Source organism: Symphalangus syndactylus, chromosome 9 (assembly GCF_028878055.3).
Source record: "Symphalangus syndactylus isolate Jambi chromosome 9, NHGRI_mSymSyn1-v2.1_pri, whole genome shotgun sequence".
Classification (NCBI taxonomy): domain Eukaryota; kingdom Metazoa; phylum Chordata; class Mammalia; order Primates; family Hylobatidae; genus Symphalangus; species Symphalangus syndactylus.
Genome location: NC_072431.2, coordinates 108,600,834 through 108,626,690, shown reverse-complemented (window position 1 = coordinate 108,626,690; position 25,857 = coordinate 108,600,834). Strand labels below are relative to the sequence as shown.

Here is a 25,857-nt window from a genome sequence, read left to right as displayed (position 1 = left end):
ATCCGTAAACACATCAGCTATTCCTCCAATTTTGAGTGTCTGCATGTTTGTTGCTTTTGCATAATATGTAATGCCTCCTTTAGCAAGGGAATCACAGGAGAGTTTCTCCCAAAGTCATGCATTTCCCCAGAAAGAATGCTGTCTGTTCCGGAGCTACTACTGTTGTGAGCAACTAAAAGTTGTCATCCTTGGGCTCTCTCATAGTAGTCCCAGCCCCTCTTTTCCTCATGAAACTATGTCAAGGCTAATGTGAAAATACTTCATGCACTGTTGCCAATGTATGTTAGGGATGAGCATAAAACAACAGACAAGGGGAAAAGAATCAATTGCAGACCCTAACATTTTAACTTTCTTAAATGTTTTTCTTCAACACTTTGCTATAGTTCATACTTTAAATGACTTTAAAATTATGCTTTAAGTAAATATATGCTTTAAATAATTTTTATTTGCTTCATTTTTTCTTCATAACTATCCCTTTTTTTTTTTGTCATCAAAGATATGTGCGTTTTTTATAAAAACACTTTCTTGTCCCCTGCTGACTACCTCTGGAAGCTTCTTGTTGACCTCTGGTTTTTTGGTTTCTTTTTTTGGCTTTTCATTTCTTAGGGTGGTGGTGGTGGTGGTGAAGGAGAGGGGTCTCCTGGTGGCCCCTGCATAAGCACTCCCCCTCAACATGAGCATGATTAACTGGAACCGCTGTTATTTCTGTGGTGTACACAAAATGAGCCATGTAGCTATTAACATCTCCCTGATTTAAAAAGAAACATGGAACTTTATTTTTCCTGCTGTCCTTAGGGAGGAAAGGTGTAAATATAAGAGACTGTAGCTAGTATCTTGGAAGTCCCCAGGAGACAGGCGTTTCCTCTTGGTCACTGACTCTCTGGGTCACTGACGCCCCTTGAACAGCCGGGCCCCGTGTCTCCCTTTGAAGCAAGTGATCCTTAAGGAATTTTCCAGGTTTAGTAACTTCTGTCTAGCTCTGAAAAGACATATGGCTGCAAAAGTGCTTGTTGAAGAAGATAAGATATATTCATTTTTAAATAAAAATACTTATGGGCGAGAAAAATCGGAGTGGACTGAATCAATTACAGTAAATCTATGGGCTCTAAGGGAGCAAATAATCCAGGCTGGCTGAAAGAATTAAATATTTTAAATTTATAAAGCCAGGGCAAATCCATAAAAGGATTCAATCTTCTTCTTATTCTTTTTTATTTTTATTTTTATTTTTTAGGATTCATCTTCTAATAATCCCGGGAGGAGGGGCAAGAGCAGGATTCTTGTTTCCATTTTACGAATGAGGAAACTGAGGTTCAGAAAGCCTAAGTGGCATGCCTTTTCAGTAATCGGCCAATCGTCGCCGCCCTAACTTCACCTCACCTCCCAGTGCAGCACTAGAGTCCCCTCAGGGGTGGCCGTCCCTGGTCAGTCTAGCCCCAGCAGGCCGGGTCGGTATGACGCTCCCTGTCAGGCAGCACTTCCGCCTCCCGGGGCCCGCGCGGCTCACCTCCCTCACCTCCCGCGCTACCCCAGTCACGAGTTGTTTTAGGGGGCCCGCCCCTCCACTTGCTGATTGGGTAGCTCCTGAATCATTGCTCTCCTCTGATTGGTTGTTCCCTTTTCGGCTCTCCAATACCGCCTAGACCTACCGGATGCACGGGTAGGGCTTCCGCTTTCCCCGTCTCCCTCCTCCCGCTTGTTCTCCTCTCCCAGTCGGCACCACAGCGGTGGCTGCCGGGCGTGGTGTCGGTGGGTCCGTTGGTTTTTCTCTTACCGTTGGTGTCCGTGCCGTTGAATTGCCCGCCATGGCTGAGCTGGATCCGTTCGGCGCCCCTGCCGGCGCCCCTGGCGGTCCCGCGCTGGGGAACGGAGTGGCCGGCGCCGGCGAAGAAGACCCGGCCGCGGCCTTCTTGGCGCAGCAGGAGAGCGAGATTGCGGGCATCGAGAACGACGAGGCCTTCGCCATCCTGGACGGCGGCGCCCCCGGGCCCCAGCCACACGGCGAGCCGCCGGGGGGTCCGGGTGAGAGTGCGGGCGCGTTTGGGGCGAGAGGACTTGTCTGGAAACTCGGTCCACAGTGGGTCCGAGAGCTTCTGTGTGACTCGTGCTCCTTGTTGAATTAGGAGGTTAGGGAGCAGTGCAAAGAGGAAACGAGACCCTGGCCCAGTCATTCAGAAACCTAGGCTCGAGAAGCCTGCTCGGTTCTCAGCGTGTTTGAGTGCTTCTGGGCGCGGGCGGAGCGAGAAAGCAAGTGTAGGGTGGCAGGCTCCGGAGCCGGAAGAAGCCCGTTCAATTCAGCAACTTTTCATTAAGTATTTGCTGTGCCTTTAGTCCGGTCTCTGAAGCAACTGCATTGGCGCAGTTTTTCCAGACTTATAAGCAAGTCTGAGCCGAGCACAGAACTTCAGTTATTAGAAAAGGAGGGCAGAAAAAAAAAAGAATGGAAATACCGTTTTTGAAAGATACAAACAAAAGTAGCAGTGCAGTTCAGCATTTAAGCACTTAAGGTGTACAGAGTGTTGGATTACGAGGAGGAAGGAGTGAGTAGGGAACTCGAAAGATGATCTAGGTCTGGAGAAAGAACTGCTAAGCGGGGTAGGAGTTTGCTATCGTTGAGCGATTGATTTACAGCTAGGACTTCTGGAGCTCTCCCTCTGGGAACAGCTTTGGTAGGCAATATTGCCTAAGCAGAACCCAAGATTAGCCTAAACCAATCAGGGAGGGATGAAGAGGTGAATAGAGAGTGTTCTCAGCCAAACTCAAGTAAAAATGGGGCAGGTAGGATGGCAGTTTGACCTTTGGATGCCTTACGTGTGTATGATGCTTAGGATCATGAGTGGAAAAGACCTATTTAATAATACAAAGAAGTAGGAAATTTAGCTAGAAGAAATGAAATACGGCTTTTCATTCGCTTAAAAAAATTCCAACTAAGGGAGAATAGGGCACTACTGGGGCATATAGGAGTAGTGTCTACCCTAAATTCAAACCTTAAGGGGCCAGGTGGGTAACATATACGAGAGAAGCTGGCTTGACATGAGACAGTAGAAGTGTTGGAGACTGAGGCTTTGGTGCACTATAGTAGTGCTCTGTATAAAGGCATTCAGACCCAGCAATCTCAAGTTACTGTGCCAGCCAGGCAGAACCTTTTGATGAATGGGTTGGTGGGTGTGCTGCTAGTTTGCAGCCTCTGAGTTTTTGACTGCACCATGTTGCTTCCTAAGCAAATCAGTCCCCCAATAAGAACTTAGTGGGAACATGTAATATGCCCGAATATGCAACTTTATAGCGGGTAGGTTGGACTGAACTGGGCTGTGATTGCGAGATGAAGTTGGCCTTAAGTGATTAGGAGATATTTTCATTGGGTGGTCTCTAACATTTTTCTAAGAGTTTTAAAATTGACTTCTTAGATCCTTAGTTTACCTTTCTCATTTAATAGAAGAGAAGCAATCCTAGACAGAAATGACTTGCTTAAAAAAGCACGAGTTAATAGCTGAGCCCCAAGTCTACCCACTCTTAGAATATACCACATTCTGTTGCAGTGTTTAGTTGTTTTAGCAGGGTTGTGGTGCGGTAAGAGACAGGCAGCTGTGGCTGCCCCAGGTGGAACAGAGAAGCAGAACCCAAGATCTGTAGGTGGAAGATTGTCCTGATTCAAGGACAGTGTTACCCCTTACTGTTTTATCTCCACTGGCTAGCAGTGTGTCTGACATGTAGTAGATGCTCACGTTTGACAAAGAAATGGGCAAAAATGTCAGATCCAAGGGTCCTATTTAGAACTGACAGATCTTGGTGAAGGTAAAAGGGAGAGAATAGAGTTGGATACTCGGTCCTTTGTGCATCAAGCCTTCAGCAAAGGGAAGGAAAGAAATGGTTGCTGACTTAGTTCCTAGGAAGGACTTTCTTAGTGAACTAAGCATTTGGTGACTTAAAGCCAGATTCCTGACAGTGTAATTGAGGTTGGTAATATGCAGTGGTCAGCATTTCCTTTGGGGATTAGAGAACTGATTGGACACTTTTTCTCTCAGTTTTCTTTTTCCTTTTTTTTTAAGATATGCTCTAGTGGTTAAGATTCTATGCTATACTAAACTGCTTGAGTGTGAGTTTAGCTTTGTGATCTTAGACAATGTATATAACTACCACCACTGCCCGGCCTCAGTTTTCTCTTTTGTAAAAGTTGTATAATATAATGCTATGTGGCATCTTTAGGATTACATTCAAGAGTGTCTATAAAGTGCTTACAGTTATATATGTAAGTATCTAGTGAATTCCAGCTACTATTAGTGGGAGAAAGGAGTTACAAGGCCTTTAGGCTTTGAAGAGTACCGAGTAAATTGAGAAGTTTTAGGCAGGAGCTCTCTTTCTGATGTATTATACAGAGATATATAGGCAGTCAGCTATGACAGATTGATGAGAGGAAAATAAACTGGCCCCAGCTTGCGGAAAGCGCCTATGGAGGATGGGCACAGGCAAAAACCAGAGGAGTTAGGGCTGAGCCTTGGATGACTCCTTTGGTTGTTAAGAGATCCAGAAAAGAGACGTAGGTTTAGAGGCAGGAAGAAACCAGCTGGGTGAAGTGATATTGAGGTAACCAGCTGTGGGGGATATTGAGAAAGAACAGGTGGTCATGAAGGAGGCAGCACAAGTGGAGCTGTTGAAAAGCTCTCAATCATGAGGGCTGAGTCGGGGAAGAAAACAGGATAGAGAAGCCACAGAGAGTACAGCAGTAAGGCACTATTATGGTGTTTTGTTGTTTTTGAGACAGTTGCTCTGTCACCCAGGCTGGAGTGCAGTGGTGTGATCTCGGTTCACTGCAACCTCCGCCTCCTGGGTTCAAGCAGTTCTCCTGCCTCAGCCTACCGAGTAGCTGGGATTACAGGCGTGTGCCACCATGTTCAGCTAATTTTTGTATTTTTCCTAGAGACAGGGTTCACCATATTGGCCCGGCTGGTCTCGACCTCCTGACATCAAGTGATCTGCCTCCCTCGGCCTCCCAAAGTTTTTAGGATTACAGGCATGAGCCACTGTGCCCGGCGTATTGTTATGCTCTTGACAAGTTATTGCTTCCTTTTTTTTTTTGGAGATGGAGTTTTGCTCTTGTTGCCCAGGCTGGAGTGCAATGGCACGATCTCGGCTCACTGCGACCTCCGCCTCCTGGGTTCAAGTGACTCTCCTGCCTCAGCCTCCCGAGTAGCTGGGATTACAGGCGCCCACCACCATGCCCAGCTAACTTTTTGGGGTTTCACCATGTTGGCCAGACTGGTCTTAAACTCCTGACCTTAGGTGATCCACCCGCCTTGGCCTCCCAAAGTGCTGGAATTACAGGTGTGAGCCACCGCACCCGGTGACAAGTTATTTCTTGTAGGAGAAGAAAGAGACATGGGTGAATTAAAGGGAAGCTTTCTGGAGAAGTAATTTTATTGGTAGCAGTGGTGGAGGGAAGTTTAGGGAAATCTCATGCATGATAGTTAATTATACTGCACATTTGCTGTATACCAGGTACACTTTCAGATCCCAGCAGTAGCTCCACAAGTTAAGTGGTAGTGTCATATTTCAGATGAGAATGGATCAGTGTGGAAGTTGAGCAGTGTCCCTAAGGTAGCAAGGTAATAAATGGCTCAAGTGCAGCTTCAAACGTAGGTCTGCTTTACTTCAAATGTTTCTGGAATGTGGAAAGTTGAAAGTGGGTTTGGGACAGTCTTTCACTTTTGAAAACTTTGGCCCTTTTTCTGTCTGGAGTTCCTGAAAGGCCATAGAAAGTTTCCTTCTGAAGCATCGTGTTGCTTAGTTTAGTTGTTGTAGTAAGTCAAGGCCCTACATGTCCTTTCTGCATGTTTCCACAGCAACAGACGATCCCTTGGCTTGAGCCAGTTGATTCTTGTAAGAATGTTAGTGCAGTAATACAGTAACTAATAAAGAGGAAAGCAGATGCCAGTGGGTCTGGAGGAGCCTTCAGACAGCATGTGATTTTTAAGGAGATGTGGGATGAGGATTGCTTCTTGTTTTGTATATGGAGTAGTGATCAAAGTTTCTGATATTCCAGCCCAGGGCTGGACTATATTAGTGGATAGTTGGTATGTCAACTGTACTATATTAACCATAATGTAGGCCTGGCCAGACTAGCCATTGTAGGATCTAGGATTTAAAACCATCTCACTCTTCTGTCTTACACAAAAATAAATTCCAGGTGGATTAAAGAGAGACATTTAAAAAGTAAAAGAAGAAAAATGAATATTTGTCTATCTCATAGTAGGAAAGGCCTTCAGCGTAAAAGCAGATACAGAAATCATAAAGAAAAAGTCGATCATACACAAATTAAGTTGTTCCAAGTGTTAAATACCATAAACCAAATCAAAAGAGAAACTAGGGAAAATATTTGACTATTAGAGAGCAAATACTTAGAGATCAAAAAATAGCGGGAAAATAGGCAAACTCAAAAAATTCAGTAAAGAATAAAATCAGATGTCGGGTATGTGATTACCTCACTGGAAATAAGATTGGCACAAGAAAGCCACCATGAGTTGTTGTTTTTTTTTTTTTCCATTATCAAATTAGCAAAAATTTTAAAACATGATCAAGCACAGTGCCTAGTATCAGGGAAGATCTAAGAAATGGGGCACTTGTGCTGCTAGTAGTAATATAAACTGGTAGACTAATAGGAACAAGTGGGTAGAGTTTTAGAAGTCTTTAAAATACATATCCTGGGCCAGGTGTGGTGGCTCATGCCTGAAATCCCAGCACTTTCGGAGGCCGAAGTGGGCGGATCACCTGAGGTCAGGAGTTCGAGACCAGCCTGACCAACATAGTGAAACCTCGTCTCTACTAAAAAATACAAAAATTATCCGGGCATGGTGGCACATGCTTGTAATCCCAGCTATTCGGGAGGCTGAGGCAGGAGAATCACTTGAACCTGGGAGGCAGAGGTTGCAGCTAGCCGAGATCGCGCCAGTGCACTCTAGCCTGGGCAACAGCGTGAGACTCCGTCTCAAAAAAAAAATAAAAAAAATACATATCCTGGCTGGGCGCGGTGGCTCATGCCTGTAATCCCAGCACTTTGGGAGGCTGAGGTGGGTGGATCGTCTGAGGTCAGGAGTTCGAGACCATCCTGGCCAATGTGGTGAAACCCCCGTCTCTGCTAAAACTACAAAAAAAATTAGGTGGGCATGATAGCTCACGCCTGTAGTCCCAGCTACTCAGGAGGCTGAGGCAAGAGAATTACTTGAACAACCCAGGAGGCGGAGGTTGCAGTGAGCCAAGATTGCACCACTGTACTCTAGCCTGGGCAACAGAGCAAGACTCTGTCTCAAAAATATATATATATATATACTGTGATCTAGCAATTCTTTTTTTTTTTTTTTTCTTTTTTGAGATGGAGTCTCGCATGGTCGCCCAGGCTAGAGTGCAGTGGCGTGATCTTGGCTCACTACAACCTCTACCTCCCGAGTTCAAGCAATTCTCCTCTTTCAGCCTCCTGAGTAGCTGGGATTACAGGCTCGTGCCACCACCCTGGCTAATTTCTGTATTTTTAGTATACGGAGGTGGGTTTCACCATGTTGGCCAGGCAGGTCTCGAACTCCTGACCTTGAGTGATCCTCCCACCTTGGCCTCCCAAAGTGCTGGGATTACAGGCGTGAGCCACCGCGCCCAGCTGTAACCCAGCAATTCTACACCAAGGAAGTTATTACAGAGGTGAAATTGAATATGCTTCCCCCATACTTTCACTAGTTTGATAAACTTCATATTTCCAAAACTTTATAGAATGCTTAAACTGTATAGGTAGATGGCACATGGCTTAAGGTGGTAAAAGGCCACTGACAAACTATAAGAAACTCATTTTTGTACTGACATATAGGAGTAAAAGTCAACTAGGAAAATTAAGAAAAATATGAGAGGCCAGGCATGGTGGCTCATGCCTGTAATCCAACACTTTGGGAGACCGAGGCGGGTGGATCGCTTGAGTCCAGGAAATCGATGGCAGCCTGGGCAGCATGGCGAAACCCCCTCCCTACAAAAAAATAGAAAAATTATCCAGGCGTGGTGGCGCATGCCTGCAATCCCAGCTCCTGTGGGGACTGAGGTGGGAGGATGGCTTGAGCCCAAAAGGTTGAGGCTACAGTAAGCCATGATTGGGCCACTTTGCTCCAGACTGGGCGACAGAGCAAGACTGTCTCAAAGATGAAGCTGCAGGTCTCTGCTCACTGGGTGATTCCAGGCCACACTTTTTTTTTTCCCCTTCCTGCAGAACTTTCATAGAGAAACACTGTTCTCTTTCTTCTAGTCTTCCATTTGTTACCACTGCACTGTAAAACAGAAAACAGAAAAAATCAAAAGCTTTTGGACTTGGGAACTTAAGGACAGATGTGTCCACATTTTGGTGAAATTTGTATATAAGCACATCTTGGTTTTATTTGTTGTATATAGCACCTACCACAGGGATAGCATTTAGGAGCTCAAGGTTCATACAGCATATAATGCTGTATTCTACTGTACAACCCTTTGGCCCAGTGTTTGACCAGTCTTTGTTGATAGACCAAAATCTTATGTCTTGCAGATGCTGTTGATGGAGTAATGAATGGTGAATACTACCAGGTACAGAGTACTCTGATTCTATTCATTGATAGTGATTGAGAATCTTCCTTTCCTGTGATTTTAATTGACTGACCTAGAAAGAAACCCCAGTCCTTTGACTTTCCTGAATGTATTACTGGCTGGTGTGTTATCTACCAAAGTGGAAAGATTTAAAGAGAGGTAGCATTGATAAAAAGAGAACTGTTTAAAAATGTTATTTACCTGCCCCTAGTGTTATCACCTTTATTCTAAAGAAATCACCATTCAAATGACACTGTGTTAAGTGCAGTAAGTTAGTACTAATACTTTAAATAATTCTTCTTCCATCTTTGTATATAGTCTGATTAGGTTAACCTGGTAATATTAATATTCCTTAGTTCAGTGAGTGGCATATGGAATAATTTTGTAAAGATTAACATTTATTTGAGTCTTTTTTTTTTTTTTTTGAGACAGTCTCACTGTCGCCCAGGCTGGAGTGCAGTGGCACGATCTTGTCTCATTGCAACCTCCACCTCCTGGGTTCAAGCGATTCATCCGCCTCAGCCTCCTGAGTAGCTGGAATTACAGGCGCATGCCACCACGCCCGGCTAATTTTTTGTATTTTTAGTAGAGACGGGGTTTTGCCGTGTTGGCCAGGCAGGTCTTGAACTCCTGGGCTCAAGTGACCCGCCCACCTCGGCTTCCGCAAGTGTTGGAATTATAGGCGTGAGCCACCGCGCCTGTCCTATGTGGTTGCCTTTTTTTGGGGGTGGGGGGCGGCGGGAAGGGGGCGGGACAGGGTCTTACTCTGTCACCCAGACTGGAGTGCAGTGGCGCAGTCTTGGCCCACTGCCACCTCTACTCCCCGGGTTCAAGCAAATTCTCCTCCTGCCTCAGCCTCCCCAGTAGCTGGGATTACAGGCACATGCCACTACCGCCTGGTTAATTTTTGTATTTTTAGCAGAGACTGGTTTCACTGTGTTGGCCAGTCTGGTCTCAAACTCCTGACCTCAAATGATCCACCCACCCCAGCCTCCCAAAGTGCTGGAATTATAGGCGTGAGTCACCATGCCCAGCCTGTGTTGTTGCTTTTAAGGTAATCCTTTAACATTTTACAAAAGCCACCATTGTTGTTAGAAACGGGTTCTGCAGTGAGCCGAGGTTGCGGTGGCTCTGGCCGGGTGCGGTGGCTCACGCCTGTAATCCCAACACTTTGAGAGGCCAAGGTGGGTGGATAACCTGAGGTTAGGAGTTTGAGACCAGCCTGGCCAACATGGTGAAATCCTGTCTCTACTAAAAATACAAAAATTAGCTGGGTGTGGTGGCAGGCACCTGTAATCTCAGCTACTCAGGAGGCTGAGGCAGGAGAATTGCTTGAACCCAGGAGGTGGAGGTTGCAGTGAGCCGAGATCGTGCCACTGCACTCCAGCCTGGGCAACAAGAGTGAAAACTCTGTCTCAAAAAAAAAAAAAAAAGAACCAGGGGGTTCTAACTCAGGTGAAGTGCATTTTAGGAAGGAATTTTTGGTATTAATATAGCACAATTGTGTTTTGTGTTAAGGAAAGTAATGGTCCAACAGACAGTTACGCAGCTATTTCACAAGTGGATCGATTGCAGTCAGAGCCTGAAAGTATCCGTAAATGGAGAGAAGAGCAAATGGAACGCTTGGAAGCCCTTGGTAAGGAATCCCTTTCTGTCTTTTGGTGTCTGTTTTCAGTGGAGTAGTTGACCTGGACTCTACTTTTATTCCTTTTTAGCTCACATTAACCAGTGTCATTGTCTGGTCCTTGGGAAGATATCTTCTCAGCCTGAAGGTTACAAGGCTACCTGCACTGAGATGCCTAATCACAGGCCATTGTGTGAGGAGTTAGGGTAGCCGGAGAGCCCCAAGATCTTCTCACAGGAAGAGCATAGTGATGCTGTTCCTGACCTCAAGAGTAGCCTCAGGTGGTGTTTATAGAGTGCTTTATAAACTTGAAGGATTCAAGTTTCCCATGTCCGTGGACTTTAACAGTCCATTTTTCTTTTTTTTTTTTTTTTTGAGATGGAGTCTCACTCTGTCACCCAGGGTGGAGTGCAGTGGCACGATCTCGGCTCATTGCAAGCTCTGCCTCCCGGGTTCACACCATTCTCCTACCTCAGCTTCCTGAGTAAGCTGGGACTACAGGCGCCCGCCACCATGCACCGCTAATTTTTTTTTTTGTATTTTTAGTAGAGACAGGGTTTCACCATATTAGCCAGGTTGGTCTCGATCTCCTGACCTTGTGATCCACCCGCCTTGGCCTCCTAAAATGCTGGGATTACAGGCGTGAGCCACCGCTCCCGGCCTCCATTTTTCATTTGAAGGCTGAATGAATTTAAGGTAACACGAGGAAAATGAGGTATGTTAGGAAAAAATGTACAGTTTGTTTTTCTTACCTTGATATCTCTGTAAGGTAAGTTTTACAATTTTACAGGTAAGAAAAGTGGAGGAGAGGTAGAATAAGTATTTGGAATACTCAGCTAAGGAATGATAAGAGTCACAATTTCAGCTGAAGTCTGCCTTGCTTCAAAGTCACTACCCATCCCCATCAGCCACATTGTTTTCTAAACATTTAATGTGCGTGGCCATCTAGCCACACAGCCTGGCCTTTGATAAAGAGATGTGTACATGGAGTGCCACCTGGTTCATGATCAGGGGAGACTTGTGTCTGTACATGGTGGATTGGAGAAGTATGTAGAGTGTGAGGATATAATCCACATTGTGCCCTTTTCTTTGTTTTTTCTTTTTCTTTTTTTAATCAGCTGACTTTAAGATTCATCTTTTCTCAACTTAACAATTGAAAGAGGAGGAAAATAAACATGTGCACCCCCAGATTCAGTAATTAATGGGTTATCTTTATATAAATGATATGTTTTGGACGTACACACACATACACAAATTGTTTTGGCTGACCTACTTTAAGATAAAGACATCATATACTTCATGTCTAAATATTTCAATGTACACCTCCTAGAAATAATGACATTCTCCTATGTAACCACAGTGTCAGCAGTATTATTCCCTCTTGGGAACTGTTGAACTAGTGAAAACATGAGTCCTTATTTTTCAGTTGGGATAACTGACACCCAGAAATAGGAAGAGACATGACCCAGATGACACAGCCAATTAGTGCCAAATCATTTATCTCTCTAGTCCTTTTATCTCTCTAGTCCAATTTAGGTGGCTTTCAGAACAAAGAATGCACTTAATATTTGAACCTTTATAGCACCATTCATTAGTAATTTCTTTGGTGGAAATATTCTGTATCTGTGCTGTCTAGTATGGTAGCCATTAACCACATGTAACTGTTAAGTACTTGAAGTGTGGCTTCACATTTCAAGTGTGACTGAGAAACTGGATTTTAAATTTTCTTTAATTTTAATAAATTTACATTGAAGTAGCCACATGTATCTAGTAGCTACTGTATTGGACAGTGGAGCTGTAGGAAGATGAAAATAGGTCCTAACAGCTTTGGTCCTTGCTTGTTCTTTGTGTCTCTTGAGTATGCTTAGAAGCAAGATTTAGCTGGTCTTGGTACTGCTGTAGTATTTTTCATGTTACAGAACCCAAATTTATCTTTTCTGTTTCACCAAGCTCTAGCAGTTTTTCTTCTCCATGGAGAGAGTCTGCTTTAGTGTCTGGAAAGATTTAATTTTTCAATTATGAAATTGGGTACTTGGGGAATACTTTTATGAGCTGTTTTCTTAATTCAAAGTGCTTCTTTGAGAGAAGTACAACATTTGGCCTTGCATTCCAACTGAATTGAATTCACTTGGTTCATGAACAAGGTGTTCCTTCAATTTCACCTTTTTTCCTTGCAAAAACTGTGAGAAAGCACACGATGCTAAAAATAGAGAACTGGTGGCAGTGGTTTTCAGTCTAGCTGCTGGCTACATTCTCAAGTCATTTTCTTTTGTCTGACCAGTAACGAGGGTGGCCAGAATGGAAGGCACCTGTGAATGTGCTTTGCTCTCTAAGAGGACTCTTCCTCTTCATCCTCTGAGGGGAAGAATTCTAAATTAGTATTGCAGTGGCACTAAAGCTGCAAAAGCCAGAAGACCAATTTAAATGTACTGTTTTATGCAGTAACCACAGTCTGTTCAGCAGGTCACCATTTTTATTTAAATTCATTTTTCAGAGATAAATTTTATATTTTAGTCCTAATGTATAGTAAATGTTAACATCAAAATACATTGAAAGAAAATACTGTCCAATCAAAAAGGTAATTATTTGGAAGTAATTTCACCATGATTGAAAAGGGGGCCTTACATTTTGAATTAGGTATTGTCACATGGCACTTCCAGCCCACAGCTTCTCATTGCAGCATAGCTAAATCTTCCATTCCACATCTGTACTTCATGCCATGGATAGACACATATTAGATGTTTACTGTAGAGGCTGGGTGGGGTGGCTCAGGTCTGTAATCCCAGCACTTTAGGAGGCTGAGGTGGGAGGATCACTTGAGCTCAGGAGTTCAAGACCAGCCTGGGCACCATAGTGAGACCGTATCTCTACTAAAAAAAAAAACATTAGCTGGGTGTCGTGGTGCATGCCTGTGGTCCCAGCTACTTAGGAGGTTGAGGTGGGAGGATCACTTGAGCCTGGGAGATTGAGGCTGCAGTGAGCTGTGATAGCACTACTGCACTACAGCCTGGGCTACAGAGCGAGACCCTATCTCAAACAAAACAAAAAAAAGTTTACTATATATACTTTAGAGTCATCAGTGAAAAATCTGAGAAAATGATTCTTCTGAACGACAGATCACCTTCTGACAAATTAGATACCGAGATGAACGTTCTTTCTAACCTGAAACTTGGGGGAGTTTCTAGCTGCTATTAGGCTTTTTCTTATAGTTACACACAGCCATTTGCAGGTTGTTACTATAAGACCTTTCCTGCAAAGGCCCTAAAAATGCCCAAGAATACTTCATTTTTCATCCCTTCTAGTAGTTACTTGACACCGCTACTGCTCTCTACTCTCCTTCTGAAAGACACTAATTTCAGTTTGGCCTCTTGCTCAGCACTTTTAAAACTCTGTCCAGATCACTGGTGGTCACATTTTGTGATTATTTCTAGGCTTGCCTCCTTTTCTGTCCCTCCCTTTGGAGGAAGTATAATGAAGTAAGAAAAGTGTAAGCTTTAGAGCCAGATCTGGGTTTGAATCTTGGCTCTGTCACTTACTATAACCTTTAGGAAGTTCACTCAAACTTTCTGAGCCTTAGTTTTTCTCACTGCTGAAAATGGGATCAGAGTTTACCTTCTTGGGATTGTTGTAAAGATTGAGTTAGATGTCTATAAAACACCTGCCAGACAGAATGTCCAGAAGAACTTGTTTAAAGTGAGGTATCAGGTTAACTTCAAGTGTCAGCTGCCTCAGTAGCTATGACATGTATTTCTTTTTTTTTTTTTTTTTTTTTTTGAGACGGAGTCTCGCTCTGTCGCCCAGGCTGGAGTACAGTGGCGCAATCTCGGCTCACTGCAAGCTCCGCCTCCCGGGTTCACGCCATTCTCCTGCCTCAGCGTCTCCGAGTAGCTGGGACTACAGGCGCCCGCCACCACGTCAGGTTAATTTTTTTTGTATTTTTAGTAGAGACGGGGTTTCACCGTGGTCTCAATCTCCTGACCTCGTGATCCACCCACCTCGGCCTCCCAAAGTGCTGGGATTACAAGCGTGAGCCACCGCGCCCGGCCGACATGTATTTCTTTTCTTTTCTTTTTTTTTTTTTTTCTTTTTTGAGACAGAGTCTCACTTTGTTGCCTAGGCTGGAGTGCAGTGATGCGATCTCAGCTCACTGCAACCTCTGCCTCCCAGATTCAAGCGATTCTCCTGCCTCAGCCTCCCCAGTAGCTGGGATTATAGGCATGTACCACCACATCCAGCTAATTTTTTGTATTTTTAGTAGAGACGGGATTTCACCATGTTGGCTAGGCTGGTCTCAAACTCCTGACCTCAGATGATCCACCTGCCTCGGCCTCCCAAAGTGTTGGGATTACAGGCGTGAGCCACCACGACCAGCCGGCATGTATTTCTTTATCTCTCACTATCTACTGATATATGTCTCTTCAGCTCAGTGTCTTAGGGAAAACCATATTTAGTCCTCAGAAACTTCATGTTTCATGTTTGAGAATCCAATCTAGCAAACCTGCTAGGTATGCATTTTCTTGCTCTCATTTCTAGAACCTTCAGATTAACTGTTAACAATGATCCCATACCTCTACCCCCTGCACTTCTCTCCAGTGGAGTTTCTTTTGTAGCTCTGCCCTGGCTCTGCTACAAACACACTGCAGACCAAGCAGGAGTAGATGCCTTGTGGTCCTCTCTAGTGCTGATATTCTGTGGTCTATCATTCTCTGGTTCCTGAATCCTCTCTACCTTTGGTAATTGTCCTAATAGCACCCTGCTTCACAGAAGTGCTTCTACCATATTTAGTTATGAGAGTGCCACCTTGTGTTCCACAAAACCATTGTCAAACCTGGAATATGGACTAGTTTGGGAGAAGAGGTAAAAGATTAAGATGAATACCCTACTGTGAACTAATATTGGCAGCATTGGTAAAGAATCATCTATAATTGTTTCTCCCCCAATTGGTGCCCAGAAGGCTTTTTTCCTATTAATAATAGAAGTCAGTATTTCCACATACACCCTTCTCTTTTGCTCTGCCCAAAACAAGACAAAACAAAACTAATGACCCACTAAAATGTCAGTGGACTGGGATAAGACCAGGAATAGGACTGTGGGAAAGACCAGGCAGGAATAGAAGCACTGAAATCAGAGTTGGTTGTGTAAACAGAGAAAACAGAAGTTTATCTTCCCCTCTCTACTCTTCTCCCCCAACAGGCACACAAACATGGACCTGCACCCACCATAAGTTCAGTAAGACCAAAATAAACTGATGAACTTCAGTTTGCACCTTGCCTCAATTGTATTGTCTTTCTCTTCTCTCCCTTCAAAGATGCCAATTCTCGGAAGCAAGAAGCAGAGTGGAAAGAAAAGGCAATAAAGGAGCTAGAAGAGTGGTATGCAAGACAGGACGAGCAGCTACAGAAAACAAAAGCAAACAACAGGTCAGTCCATGGTGGTTGTAGCACATTTGTTTTCCAAAATTGAATCAAATCCATTCTTAGCATCCAGTCTAGGTTTTTGGCTTCTGCCTCCTTTAGTGTGAAATGTCTGCAGTTTTTAAAGAAAGTGCTTGAAACAGGTTGCAAGTCTCTCGGGTCTTGTGAGCATAATTCACCCTATTGTTTAGCCATCCCAGTTGTAGTGAGCTTAGCTCTCTGAGAGTTTGGTTAATATGCATAACCTGTAATGGTGTGATTCAGCCAAGGGAAAAGTTACTTTTCATGGAACCCTGAAATGAAAGCTGGGTGTCATGGATATACCCAGATCTAGTTACTTTGGATATGATTATAGACTTGGTCATGTTGAGTCTCCTAAATATAGCCCTGCCCTCTGAAAGCCACTTCATGAAGGAGTCCGTTGGCAGGAAAATGTGCTTTGTAGTTAGGCAGCCAAGGATGTTCCAACATAATTATTTTAGAATTGAGGGTTCTGTGGGTACTTATCTGTGCCTTAAAAAGTCTTGAATTGACTTCTTAAAAATGTTCTGTTTGAAATAGATTTTATTTAGTTACTGGTGGTTAAGGAGTTGTGAGGAGAAAAACGCTTTCATTCTCATACCACTACTCACCAGCAGCTGGGCTTTAATGCCCTACACTTAGAGCCATTCTTGGAAGCAGCAAAGAGAGGATATGTGGTGTTGCTTCCCTCAGGCAGGCAGGTTCAGAGCCCAACTTTAACTGAATAGTCAATCCATTCACTTCAGTGTATAAACGGGCCAGACCGAGCCTGGGGATATTTTTAATTTTCAAGGTAGAGCCTTGGGTTCTTGTACGCAGAGGCAGGAAGCAGGTTGGGTTAAGTGGCAGCTCTGTTAGACAGAGATGTGGCAGGAGAGAGAGTTAATGGCTTTGCCAGCCAGCCAGTGCTATTGTGGGTCCAGTATGACAGAGCAGTTGGACTCTCTTTTGTATGCTAGCAGCCCTTCGGCTCATTGGATTCCAGCTTGAGCCTGTGTCCTGGTCACTTTCCTCTGGGGGCGGTGTGCTCAAGGAGTGCCTGTCAGGTTCCACGTGGAGTTCTGTGGGACTGCTCTCTGGTGTGCAGGCTGGGTTGCCAGTGGTGATGGCTTCCATCAGCTACGTGGGGCTGTTGTTGAGCCTGTGGTCAGTAGGTGGTGCTGACAAGTCCAGGCTCCTGTGTCGTCTGCCCCCTCAAGATGATTTTCTCCCAGGTGGAAGTTCAGATCGGTAAAGCCGAGTGGGGACTGTGTGCAAGCACCCTGCGAGCCCTGAGAACTCCCCCAGCCTGCGGCCCCAGCACTTTAGTTTGAAGTACTGTAGCCGTGCTGACCCTCCTTGCTCTGGGTCTGTGATGCTTCAAGAACTTAACATAAATTTTCAAACTTAGATAATGAATATGTTGGTAACAGCCTTTCTGTTGCAGAAATTTTTTTCAAGGAAGTTTTGCTGAACTGTCAAGAAAGGGATACTCTCTGTATCCAGAATCCGTTGTTCTCAGAGGGAGTAATGACACCTGTTTTTTTTGTTGTTGTTGTTTTTTTTTTTTTTTTTTTGAGATGGAGTCTTGTTCTGTCACCCAGGCTGGAGTGCGGTGGCGCGATCTCGGCTCACTGCAAGCTCCACCTCCCGGATTCACGCCATTCTCCTGCCTCAGCCTCCTGAGTAGCTGGCGCCCGCCACCATGCCCAGCTAATTTTTTTTCTGTTTTTAGTAGAGACGGAGTTTCACTGTGTTAGCCAGGATGGTCTCGATCTCCTGACCTTGTGATCTGCCTTCTTTGGCCTCCCAAAGTGCTGGGATTACAGGCGTGAGCCACCGCGCCCGGCCATGACACCTGTTTTTAGGAGCTCAGTCTTAAAAGTTTAGTCCCTCCAGGCATTGAATTTGAGTCTTGGTACCTTTCTTTACTTGGAACTGTAGAATGCTGGGTAAGCTGGTCTCACAGATGAACCTCTTAAGTTCCAGAGAGAAGGGACTTCCCCACTGCTCACTGAGAATGTAGAGCTGCTTAGGAAGCAGGTCACTTGCCTTGTGGGAACCTTGCAGCACAGGGCTAACCCTGAGAGCATAAAGCTAGTGGCACACTAGCCATTGTCACCAGGGCTCTAGGACAGAAGAGATGGTTTTTACAGTTTATTCCAGTGATTCTTCACTGGTTGGAGGTGGGAGCCATTTGAGAGTCACTTTGGGGGACTTCTTCCAAGGGTCTACACCCTCCCCTGGAGATTTTTATATTGCTGACTACTCCCCCTCTCCATCCACGTTTGACTGTAAACTTTGGAGTTCAAAGGAATAGGTCCCATTTAGATGTATAAAGTAATTCATCCTTGTTATCTGTCTATGGGTAAAGAGTGAATATTTTTAGAAAAGAAAATGGGGGCCGGACACCGTGACTCACACCTGTAATTCTAGCACGTTCGGAGGCCAAGGCGGGCACATCACTTGAGGTCAGGAGTTTGAGACCAGCCTGCCCAACATGGTGAAACCCCATCTCTACTAAAAATACGAAAATTGACCGGGCATGGTGGCGTGTGCCTGTAATCCCAGCAACTCGGGAGGCTGAGGCAGGAGAATCACTAGAACCCGGGAGGCAGAGGTTGCAGTGAGCTGAGACTGCACCACTGCACTCCAGCCTGGGCGACAGAGCAAGACTCAGTCTGAAAACAAAAAACAAAAAAACGGGGTGCTCATTTCAAACAAGTATGATTCTCTCTGGGTGACTCCTGCAGTAGCTGGATGTTAAGGGGACCCGAGAGATAAGGCAGAAAGATGACAAGTTTGAAAGAGGAAACTCGGAGACAGGAAGGGCATCCAGTTAATTGTGAGAGCATCCTCAGGCCTCCTGCCTTCCAGCTGCCTCACCACTGGGTCACCAAAGCACTAGGAGCATATCGTGCCTGGCACTGCACTGGGAGTGGGTGTGCGGCGGGTAGACATGGTTCCTCCCCCGCACAATCTGTACTCTATTGTCAGTCCCCAGACTGCATCTCCCTTCTTTTATCCCAAGTTGAGGCCTCAATGTCACAGTACAAGAGCTGTGAATCAGTGACAGCCATGGAAGAGAATTGCCTTTTCATAGCCAGCCAGCCAGAGCAGTGACTGATTCCTGCAGCTGGATGAGTTTGCTTATCAAGAACAACCCCAGAACATTTCCCCTATTACAGGTAGCACTTGTGCTTGTTAGCTCTTTCAAGGCTTGAGAAGGTTTGGGGAACCCACAGTTCTCAGAGATGGCAAACATTTTTTCCATGCCCACTTTGAGGCTGTTTATGGATGAAGTTCTGCATTGTATTCGTGCCTCCAGAGCTTGTCCTAGGTCAGGCATTCCTCTTCCCTCCCCTCTCCTGAGCCTCCCTGAGCCCCTTCCTGCCTTGGCTGGGGATTGCTACTTTCAAGTGAAGGACAAATAAGCGGAGGGCCACCTGTGTGTGTGTCTGATTTTCTGTTTGTTCTGGGCCTGCAACCTTGACAGGGGATGTGCTTGTCACTGAGGAGCTCTTTGGTCTTGGGCTAGCTGCAAAGGAGCAAGAGCCTGACATTCAAACTTTTGTTGTCTTAGTGATGATTTGACAGGAGTCATGAAACCTCTACTCTTCTTGTGGAGGGAAACCCAAGTTGAAATAGATCAGGTTTAGTCCTTTGTGTAAGCTAAAAGGGTTATGGGTTTATAAGCCAGCCTGCCTTGCCTTTTCCTCCCACTCATTCTGCCCACAAACAACTCTGTTTTCCTGCTGAGTCACTTTAAGTTACAATCAGCCTGCTCTTTTTGCTTTCTTTAAATTTCCACAAAACACCTCTTGTGTATAAACCAAAATGGGAAAGAAGGGCATGTGTGAGCTTAAAAATTAACTTAAAATTACTAGAATTTGCCTTCAAATAAATATGTGAGGTTAGCTTAATGACCAGGCATGATTATCCTTGAAAAATGTCTTTCCCCTTGCCCACCCCAAATCGACTTGACAAAGGACAGGGTAAGACTCCGTGAGGGAGGTTCCCTGCCCAGCCACAGTGGAGAAGAGTGGGCTGGCTGAGCCCAGGGAGTCAGTCCAGGGCAACAGAGTCAAAGCCAGCCTGGCCCCTGCTGTGAAAATTTCTCCACCCAGTCTGCCCCTCCTTCCTGTCTGAGAGCCCTGCCACGTTGAGAGTTAAGAAGTGATGAAGTTCTAGATTCTGGGCTGCACCTTGTCAAAGCCAATTGAGTCTGGTGTAAAAATATTCAGAAACTGTACCCGCTTCTTGAGTAGAGAGCCATATTCAGGAACAACAGAAGCCAGGGCCAGGATTCTAGTCCAGTGTTCTTCCCACCAGACCACTCGCCTCCAGCCGTTTTTTTCCTGTAAGGTTGAGATTTTAAAATGACCATATGTGTTCCCAGGATTCTGGAAGTGTATCCCACCCAGACAGTGTGGGAAAGCAGTAGTTAGATAATCCAAGATAAAACTGGCTTTGGGTCCTAGCGCATCTGGTGTCTGGCAGCATTCCTGCCCAGTGACATTTACTGAGACAGGCAGGAAGGTGGCGTGGCTTTCTGGGCACATACCAGCAGGGAAGAAACATGACTATACAGTAGAAAGAGCTCTGGAGTTAGGGCCAGGCTGCCTTGGTTGTGAGTCCTGAATGCTGCCACTGTGATGTAGCTGAGCAAGTTGTTCATCTCTAAGCCTCAGTTACCTCATCTGTACAGTGGGGGTGAGAACAGTCAGGGTCATAGGTTGTTACAGTTAAGGATTGAATCAACATAATGTATGTGAAAGGGCTTAGTCCATGATTGGGTGCTTAATAAATGCCCGTGTTGCTGGGGTGAGCCAAAGGGATGAAGTTGGCAGTGCTCGCTCTGTCATGGAGCAGTCCCCATATGGGAAGGCCAGCGGGAAACCAGGCCTGCTGAAGTCTCCAGCGCTGGAAGCCTCACGGGGGTTAGGAAGGAGCCTTGGGAGCAGCTCCTCAGAGCACAGTTGTACCTCAATTGTGGATTTTAGATGTTTCTGCTTCTCAATGTTCTCTCTTTTTTCCTGCCTGCTTGCCTGCCTTTTGGACCTCTTGCTGTCTAGGGTGGCAGATGAAGCTTTCTACAAACAACCCTTCGCTGACGTGATTGGTTATGTGTATGTTGCAAAACTAATTCCTTTTTCTTGTGATTCTTTCTACTTTTTGTTTAGAGTTAATGCTCCTTTTATGTCACAAGTTGCTTTGCTTTTTCAATTATTTCATATTGGCACTTTGGGGGCTGCCTAAGAATTGATAAGCGGGGTATGATCCGTTGATGAATCTTCCAGATTTGTGACTCCCTGCATCCTCTGATGGCCATTTTTCATATTTGGGGTTTTGGAGGGAAGAAAGCTAACTTGCTTTCAAAATGTGTCATTTGCGATCTTATCTGGGAAGGGTTTGAGGCTCGGGGGAACTCTGCCCTCTTGCTCTTGCTGCCATCACTGCTGCCATGCCCTGTTGCCTGCCTGCCTCAGGTGGGAAGGAGGTTTCCTCAGGTGGCAGTCCCAGGAGGTTAGGAGCCAGTGAGCAGCAGCACCTTGCATTGCCAAAGTCAGAGCTGTGGGGCAGCATTTTCCATACTTGGTTCGTTCAAACAATGTGGGGTCGTTTGCCACTCCCTCAGGCAGAAGAGTCCAGAGCAGAGGGGGTTGTCTCCAGTGGGTGTCTATAATTGTTCCTCTGTGGTCTTGCATGTCAGAAATTGCTATTTAGTGGTCAGCTTCTGATGTCCTGTCTCCTAGCACAGGGAAGCCCCCAGCTTTGAGATCAGGATAGTCAAAGTGTCTTGATACGGGCCGCTTGGGCTTCTCCCCCGACCCCCCCAAAAGAAACTTGCATCTTCTCTGGAGAAGGTGTTTTTCTTATTCTTTTTTTCTTTTTTCTTTTTTCTAAGGATTTCTTTTATCAAAGCAGTATTGCTGAAGAGTTGGAAACAGTTCTCATTATCTCCTCCTTAAAAATTAGGGCTGGCTTTACAAGAGAAGTAAGGGTGGAATGCAAGAGGAGAGGAACCTGTGGAAGGTGGGCGATGAGCTCAGGTCTGTAGAGCCTGTCAGGGCCTATGACCTTGAGATGTTCATCCCCTTAGAAGACAGAACTGGGTTTCCTGGGCCCCCAGATGCACTTGCAGTGAGACTTGTGAAATGCTGGACTTACAGGTGGTGTTTGATTTGATTTCTGCACATTCTCTCTGGAGTAGAAATGGAGACTGGAAAGGTCGAGTCTGGTTTTGCTGGGCAGCTGGGTGGCCAGCAAAGCCAGCTGCACGTCCCCAAGCACAGATAGAGTGGCAAGGGCATGTCCAGCTTACTGACCATCTGCATTGAGCTCATTCTCATTTTCTGTATCTGACTTAAAGTTTCTCTCGTTTCTTTTCTTCTCTTCACCTTTAAGCACAAACATAAACCATCCTTGCTACAGCCTAGAACAGTTAAGTAAACCTTTCTCACTGCCCCTAACTGTGTGTGCCATGAAGTCGCAGTGTTGTAGTGGCTCTGGGCTTCAGCAGTGTTTGCCACGGCCATCCCTGTGATAGTGCCACCCCTCCGTCCCCACAGACCAGTCATCTCCATTGCTTTTGCTTTGCCCGTGATGCTTGTTGGAGTAGATGAATATAGTGTGTCTTACCGCTGTCCTTTCCGGCTGTAGCTCCCACCAGTTAATTCCGAACTGGGGGTGGGCTGACCTTGATGTGAAAGAATGTTCGAGCAGCATCCTGCCAAAAAGCAACTCACGTTGGCTCTCCTGCCAGTGTGCCCTGAGTGGCCCCAAGGCACCTGGCTGGAGGGAAAATGGCAAACTTTTGGCTGAACTGGAGAATGTCCTAACAAACCCCCTTCCAGAATGGCTTTAGTCTCTAGTGCCTGCTAGCATGGGAGCTTTGTCTTGAATTCCTTTTGATCTGCCCTGTTTCTCTCCAGCCTTAGAAGTAAATCTAGAGGCTATTGTGCAATGATCTATGGGCTTTTTAGAAGTCTCTAAATTTCCTTGAAATTCAGTACAGCCCACCATAAACTACTCAAGTTCTTGATCAGCCTGCTGCTTTGTTCTTTTTAATAAAAGCAGTGTGTAGCTGGCTAAGGACTTATTTTATTAATGCTCCACGGGAGCAGAGACAGCCAGACAGAGAGACATAGTGAGCCCTGAACCAAACACCTGTATTCCAACATTTTACACAGCGGTCTGGGCACCCTGTGCCTAGGAGAGCCAGCTACGTGTCTACCTGAGTCTGACCTGGGCCAGGGGCTGTTATCTTGGGAAAGCCAGAATGTCATTAAGAAAGGGACAAATAGGCAGTTGCTTGTGTAGCAAGGCAGCCACCAGGTTGCTCAAAGGGGGTTCTACATAAACCAACATATTTTGTTGTTGCTTCCAGGGCAGCAGAAGAAGCCTTTGTAAATGACATTGACGAGTCGTCCCCAGGCACTGAGTGGGAACGGGTGGCCCGGCTGTGTGACTTTAACCCCAAGTCTAGCAAGCAGGCCAAAGATGTCTCCCGCATGCGCTCAGTCCTCATCTCCCTCAAGCAGGCCCCGCTGGTGCACTGAAGAGCCACCCTGTGGAAACACTACATCTGCAATATCTTAATCCTACTCAGTGAAGCTCTTCACAGTCATTGGATTAATTATGTTGAGTTCTTTTGGACCAAACCTTTTTGTCTTTAGAGTTGTTCATTGTTTGTGATTGCATGTTTCCTTCAACTGTGTTCTCCCTGGCATTCAGAGAGGAGGGAGAGGAGGAAGAGGAAGGGGAGGAAAGCCTCCCAACAGTAGCCTCAACCTGTGCTTCTGTGCACTATTCTGAGAATAAATTTCTGTTTCAAACTGTATTATGTGAAGCTTCTTTATTGACCTCAAGATGTGTTGTAGTTTGGAGTGAGGTTGGAAGGGTTGAAGAATTGCCTTGAAATTTCTAGGGCTGAGGAGGCACAGCCACTGGGCACACGGCCCTGCCTTGAACTAAGGTAGCACTGGGATCTAGAGTGGGATCCTGTGGACATTTGCATTTGAGAAGGGAGTCTAGTGGCTGAAGGTTAACCCCCTCGTTATCTACCTAAGACACAGCTGTGAATCCTCTCACCAACCTAGTCGTTTTCTCCCAGATGGGCTCTTGCTTGCCAGTGTCGCTCAGTTTAGGGTCTTGGATAGTATATTTCAGCAGGAGTCTGTGGGGCATGTAGACTCTAGTAAGACCTTGACTCCTTTGGATCCGGCCAGTAAGCTTGAGTTAGGACGGCATTCATGTGTGGCTAGCCCCATTACTGTTGAGTCCTGTAGCACATGTTGGGTTCTGTGCCATCCCAAGCACTTGGTTCATATTTCTCTTGTAAAATCCTTCATCTAGACCTGTGCTGTCCAATGCAGTATTCACCAGGCCCATGTGGCTATTTAAATGAATTTAAAATACATTTCTAGTCCTAGTCACAATTCATGTGCTCAGTAGCCATATGTGGTTAGGTGGCACTCGAATTGGATAGCACAGGTTATAGAACATGCCCATGGTCACAGAAAGCTGCACTGGACCATGCTGATCTACCACAGGTGTTTCCAGGAGCCTGTGCTTTGTTCAGACACCAGTAAGTTCATTATCTGCCTTCAGAACCTGGCATAGTACCTGGCTCGTTTTAGGTGATGTTCCAAGCAATTATTAAAGCTATATTTCAGTAATCTGCTTATAACTACCTGGTACTTCCAAACTGGAGATTGAGGTAAACTGTAATACCATGCTCAGGATGGGGGTTAGGCGTTGCCATTGCTAAGAAGGAAAGGCCACTATCTCTTCAATGTTAATTATTTTTGGCTGGAAGGAGCTTTCATTACTTTTCCTGCTACCTCCCCGTTTCCAAGCTTCTTAGTTGGGCTTTCCTTGACCTGGCCCACATTTCTGGCCTCTGCTTATTCCTCCCCCTTTAGTCAGATCTGACTACAATCAAGCAATCACTGTTCGCAGACTTTTGTTCCTACGGGACCTGCTAATCCCATTCCAAATGTCAAAATCCAATTTAAGAACTAGTTCAAAGGCCACCCCCCTTGCCCTGAACTCCCATGGCCGTCTACCTGGGGCAGCTTATTTTTGGTAGTCTTGGTGCCATCGTCCGGACCAGTCTTGCTCCCACACCAGCTGGGCTTCTTGAGGTGGGAGGTGGCAATTTTAAATGTCAACAAAATCTGTGACATTCTCTAGATGAAGAGGTGACTGAATAATGTGACAAAAGTGATGCTGGGATGACTTCCAAGGCTAGGTCATAAAAGGCAGTGCTGCTGATGGCTGATTTGTTGGAACAACTAGCTGGTGGCCCTGAGCCACCTCATAAAAAATTCTACCTTTGAAGCTACCCATGTGGTGAGGAAGCCCAAACTAGCCCACAAAGAGAGGCCACTTGAGAGACCCTGTAACCACACACAATGGGAGATGCCTGGCCAGCCAGCCTCGTGCTATTCCAGCTGACAACTACAAGTGCAGGACACTCTGAGCTACAATTGTCAAGTTTGAGCCTTTCCCAAATCCTGACCCACAGAAACCACGACGTGAAACAATTACTGTTGTTTTAAGCTCTTCAGTTTTGAGGTTACACAGCAATAGTAATTTGGGATTGTTTCTAATGCCTGTATGAGACCCACATGGGGCCTCATAAAAAGAGGGAGTGGGTCTAGGGACTCAGTAAGTGCTCAACACTTAGTTTCAAACCCCTTTCTTGGGGCTACTTTGCTTTTTTATGCCAAATTTTCAATGTTTGTTATATGTAACAATGTTTTGTTTTTGTTGTTTTTGAGACAGGGTCTCACTGTGTCACCCAGGCTAGAGTGCAATGGCATGATCATAACTTACTGCAGCCTCGACTTCCCGGGCTCAGGTGATCCTCCCACCTCAGCCTCCTGAGTAGCTGAGACTAGAGGCACTTGCCACCATGCCTGGCTAATTTTTTTTGTATTATTTTGTAGAGACGGGGTTTTGGCATGTTGTCTAGGCTGGTCTGGAACTCTAGGGTTCAAGCAATCTTTCTGCCTCAGCCTCCCAAAGTGCTGGGATTACAGGCATGAGCCACCATGCCCAGCCATGCTTTCTATTAATAGACTTTTTTTGGTTAAGAAAGCAATGATATTAGAGGCCTTAAGGAAGTTACGTAACCTTCAAAACGTAAGCAGTGCAACAATTAAATCTCTTCTGAGAAGGAAAATGCTTTTGGCTAGTGAGTTACGAACAAAACAAAATACAACAGGA

At 45.5% G+C, this 25,857-nt stretch overlaps 1 protein-coding gene across 9 annotated transcripts; it reads left to right on the top strand.

Moving 5' to 3' along the window:
- The first annotated feature begins 1,633 nt into the window (after positions 1-1,633).
- On the top strand, positions 1,634-23,464 carry CLTA (clathrin light chain A). Of its 9 annotated transcripts, XM_055293745.2 has the most exons (7): positions 1,665-2,019; positions 8,546-8,583; positions 10,102-10,219; positions 15,516-15,627; positions 20,697-20,750; positions 22,030-22,065; positions 23,012-23,464. In XM_055293745.2, the coding sequence occupies exons 1-7, from the start codon at positions 1,803-1,805 to the stop codon at positions 23,181-23,183; spliced, it is 747 nt and encodes a 248-aa protein (XP_055149720.1). In that variant the 5' UTR covers positions 1,665-1,802; the 3' UTR covers positions 23,184-23,464. The 9 variants fall into 9 exon arrangements, with proteins under 9 accessions (XP_055149723.1, XP_055149728.1, XP_055149725.1 ...); XM_055293747.2 differs by lacking the exon at positions 20,697-20,750; XM_055293746.2 differs by lacking the exon at positions 22,030-22,065.
- The last annotated feature ends 2,393 nt before the right edge of the window (positions 23,465-25,857 follow it).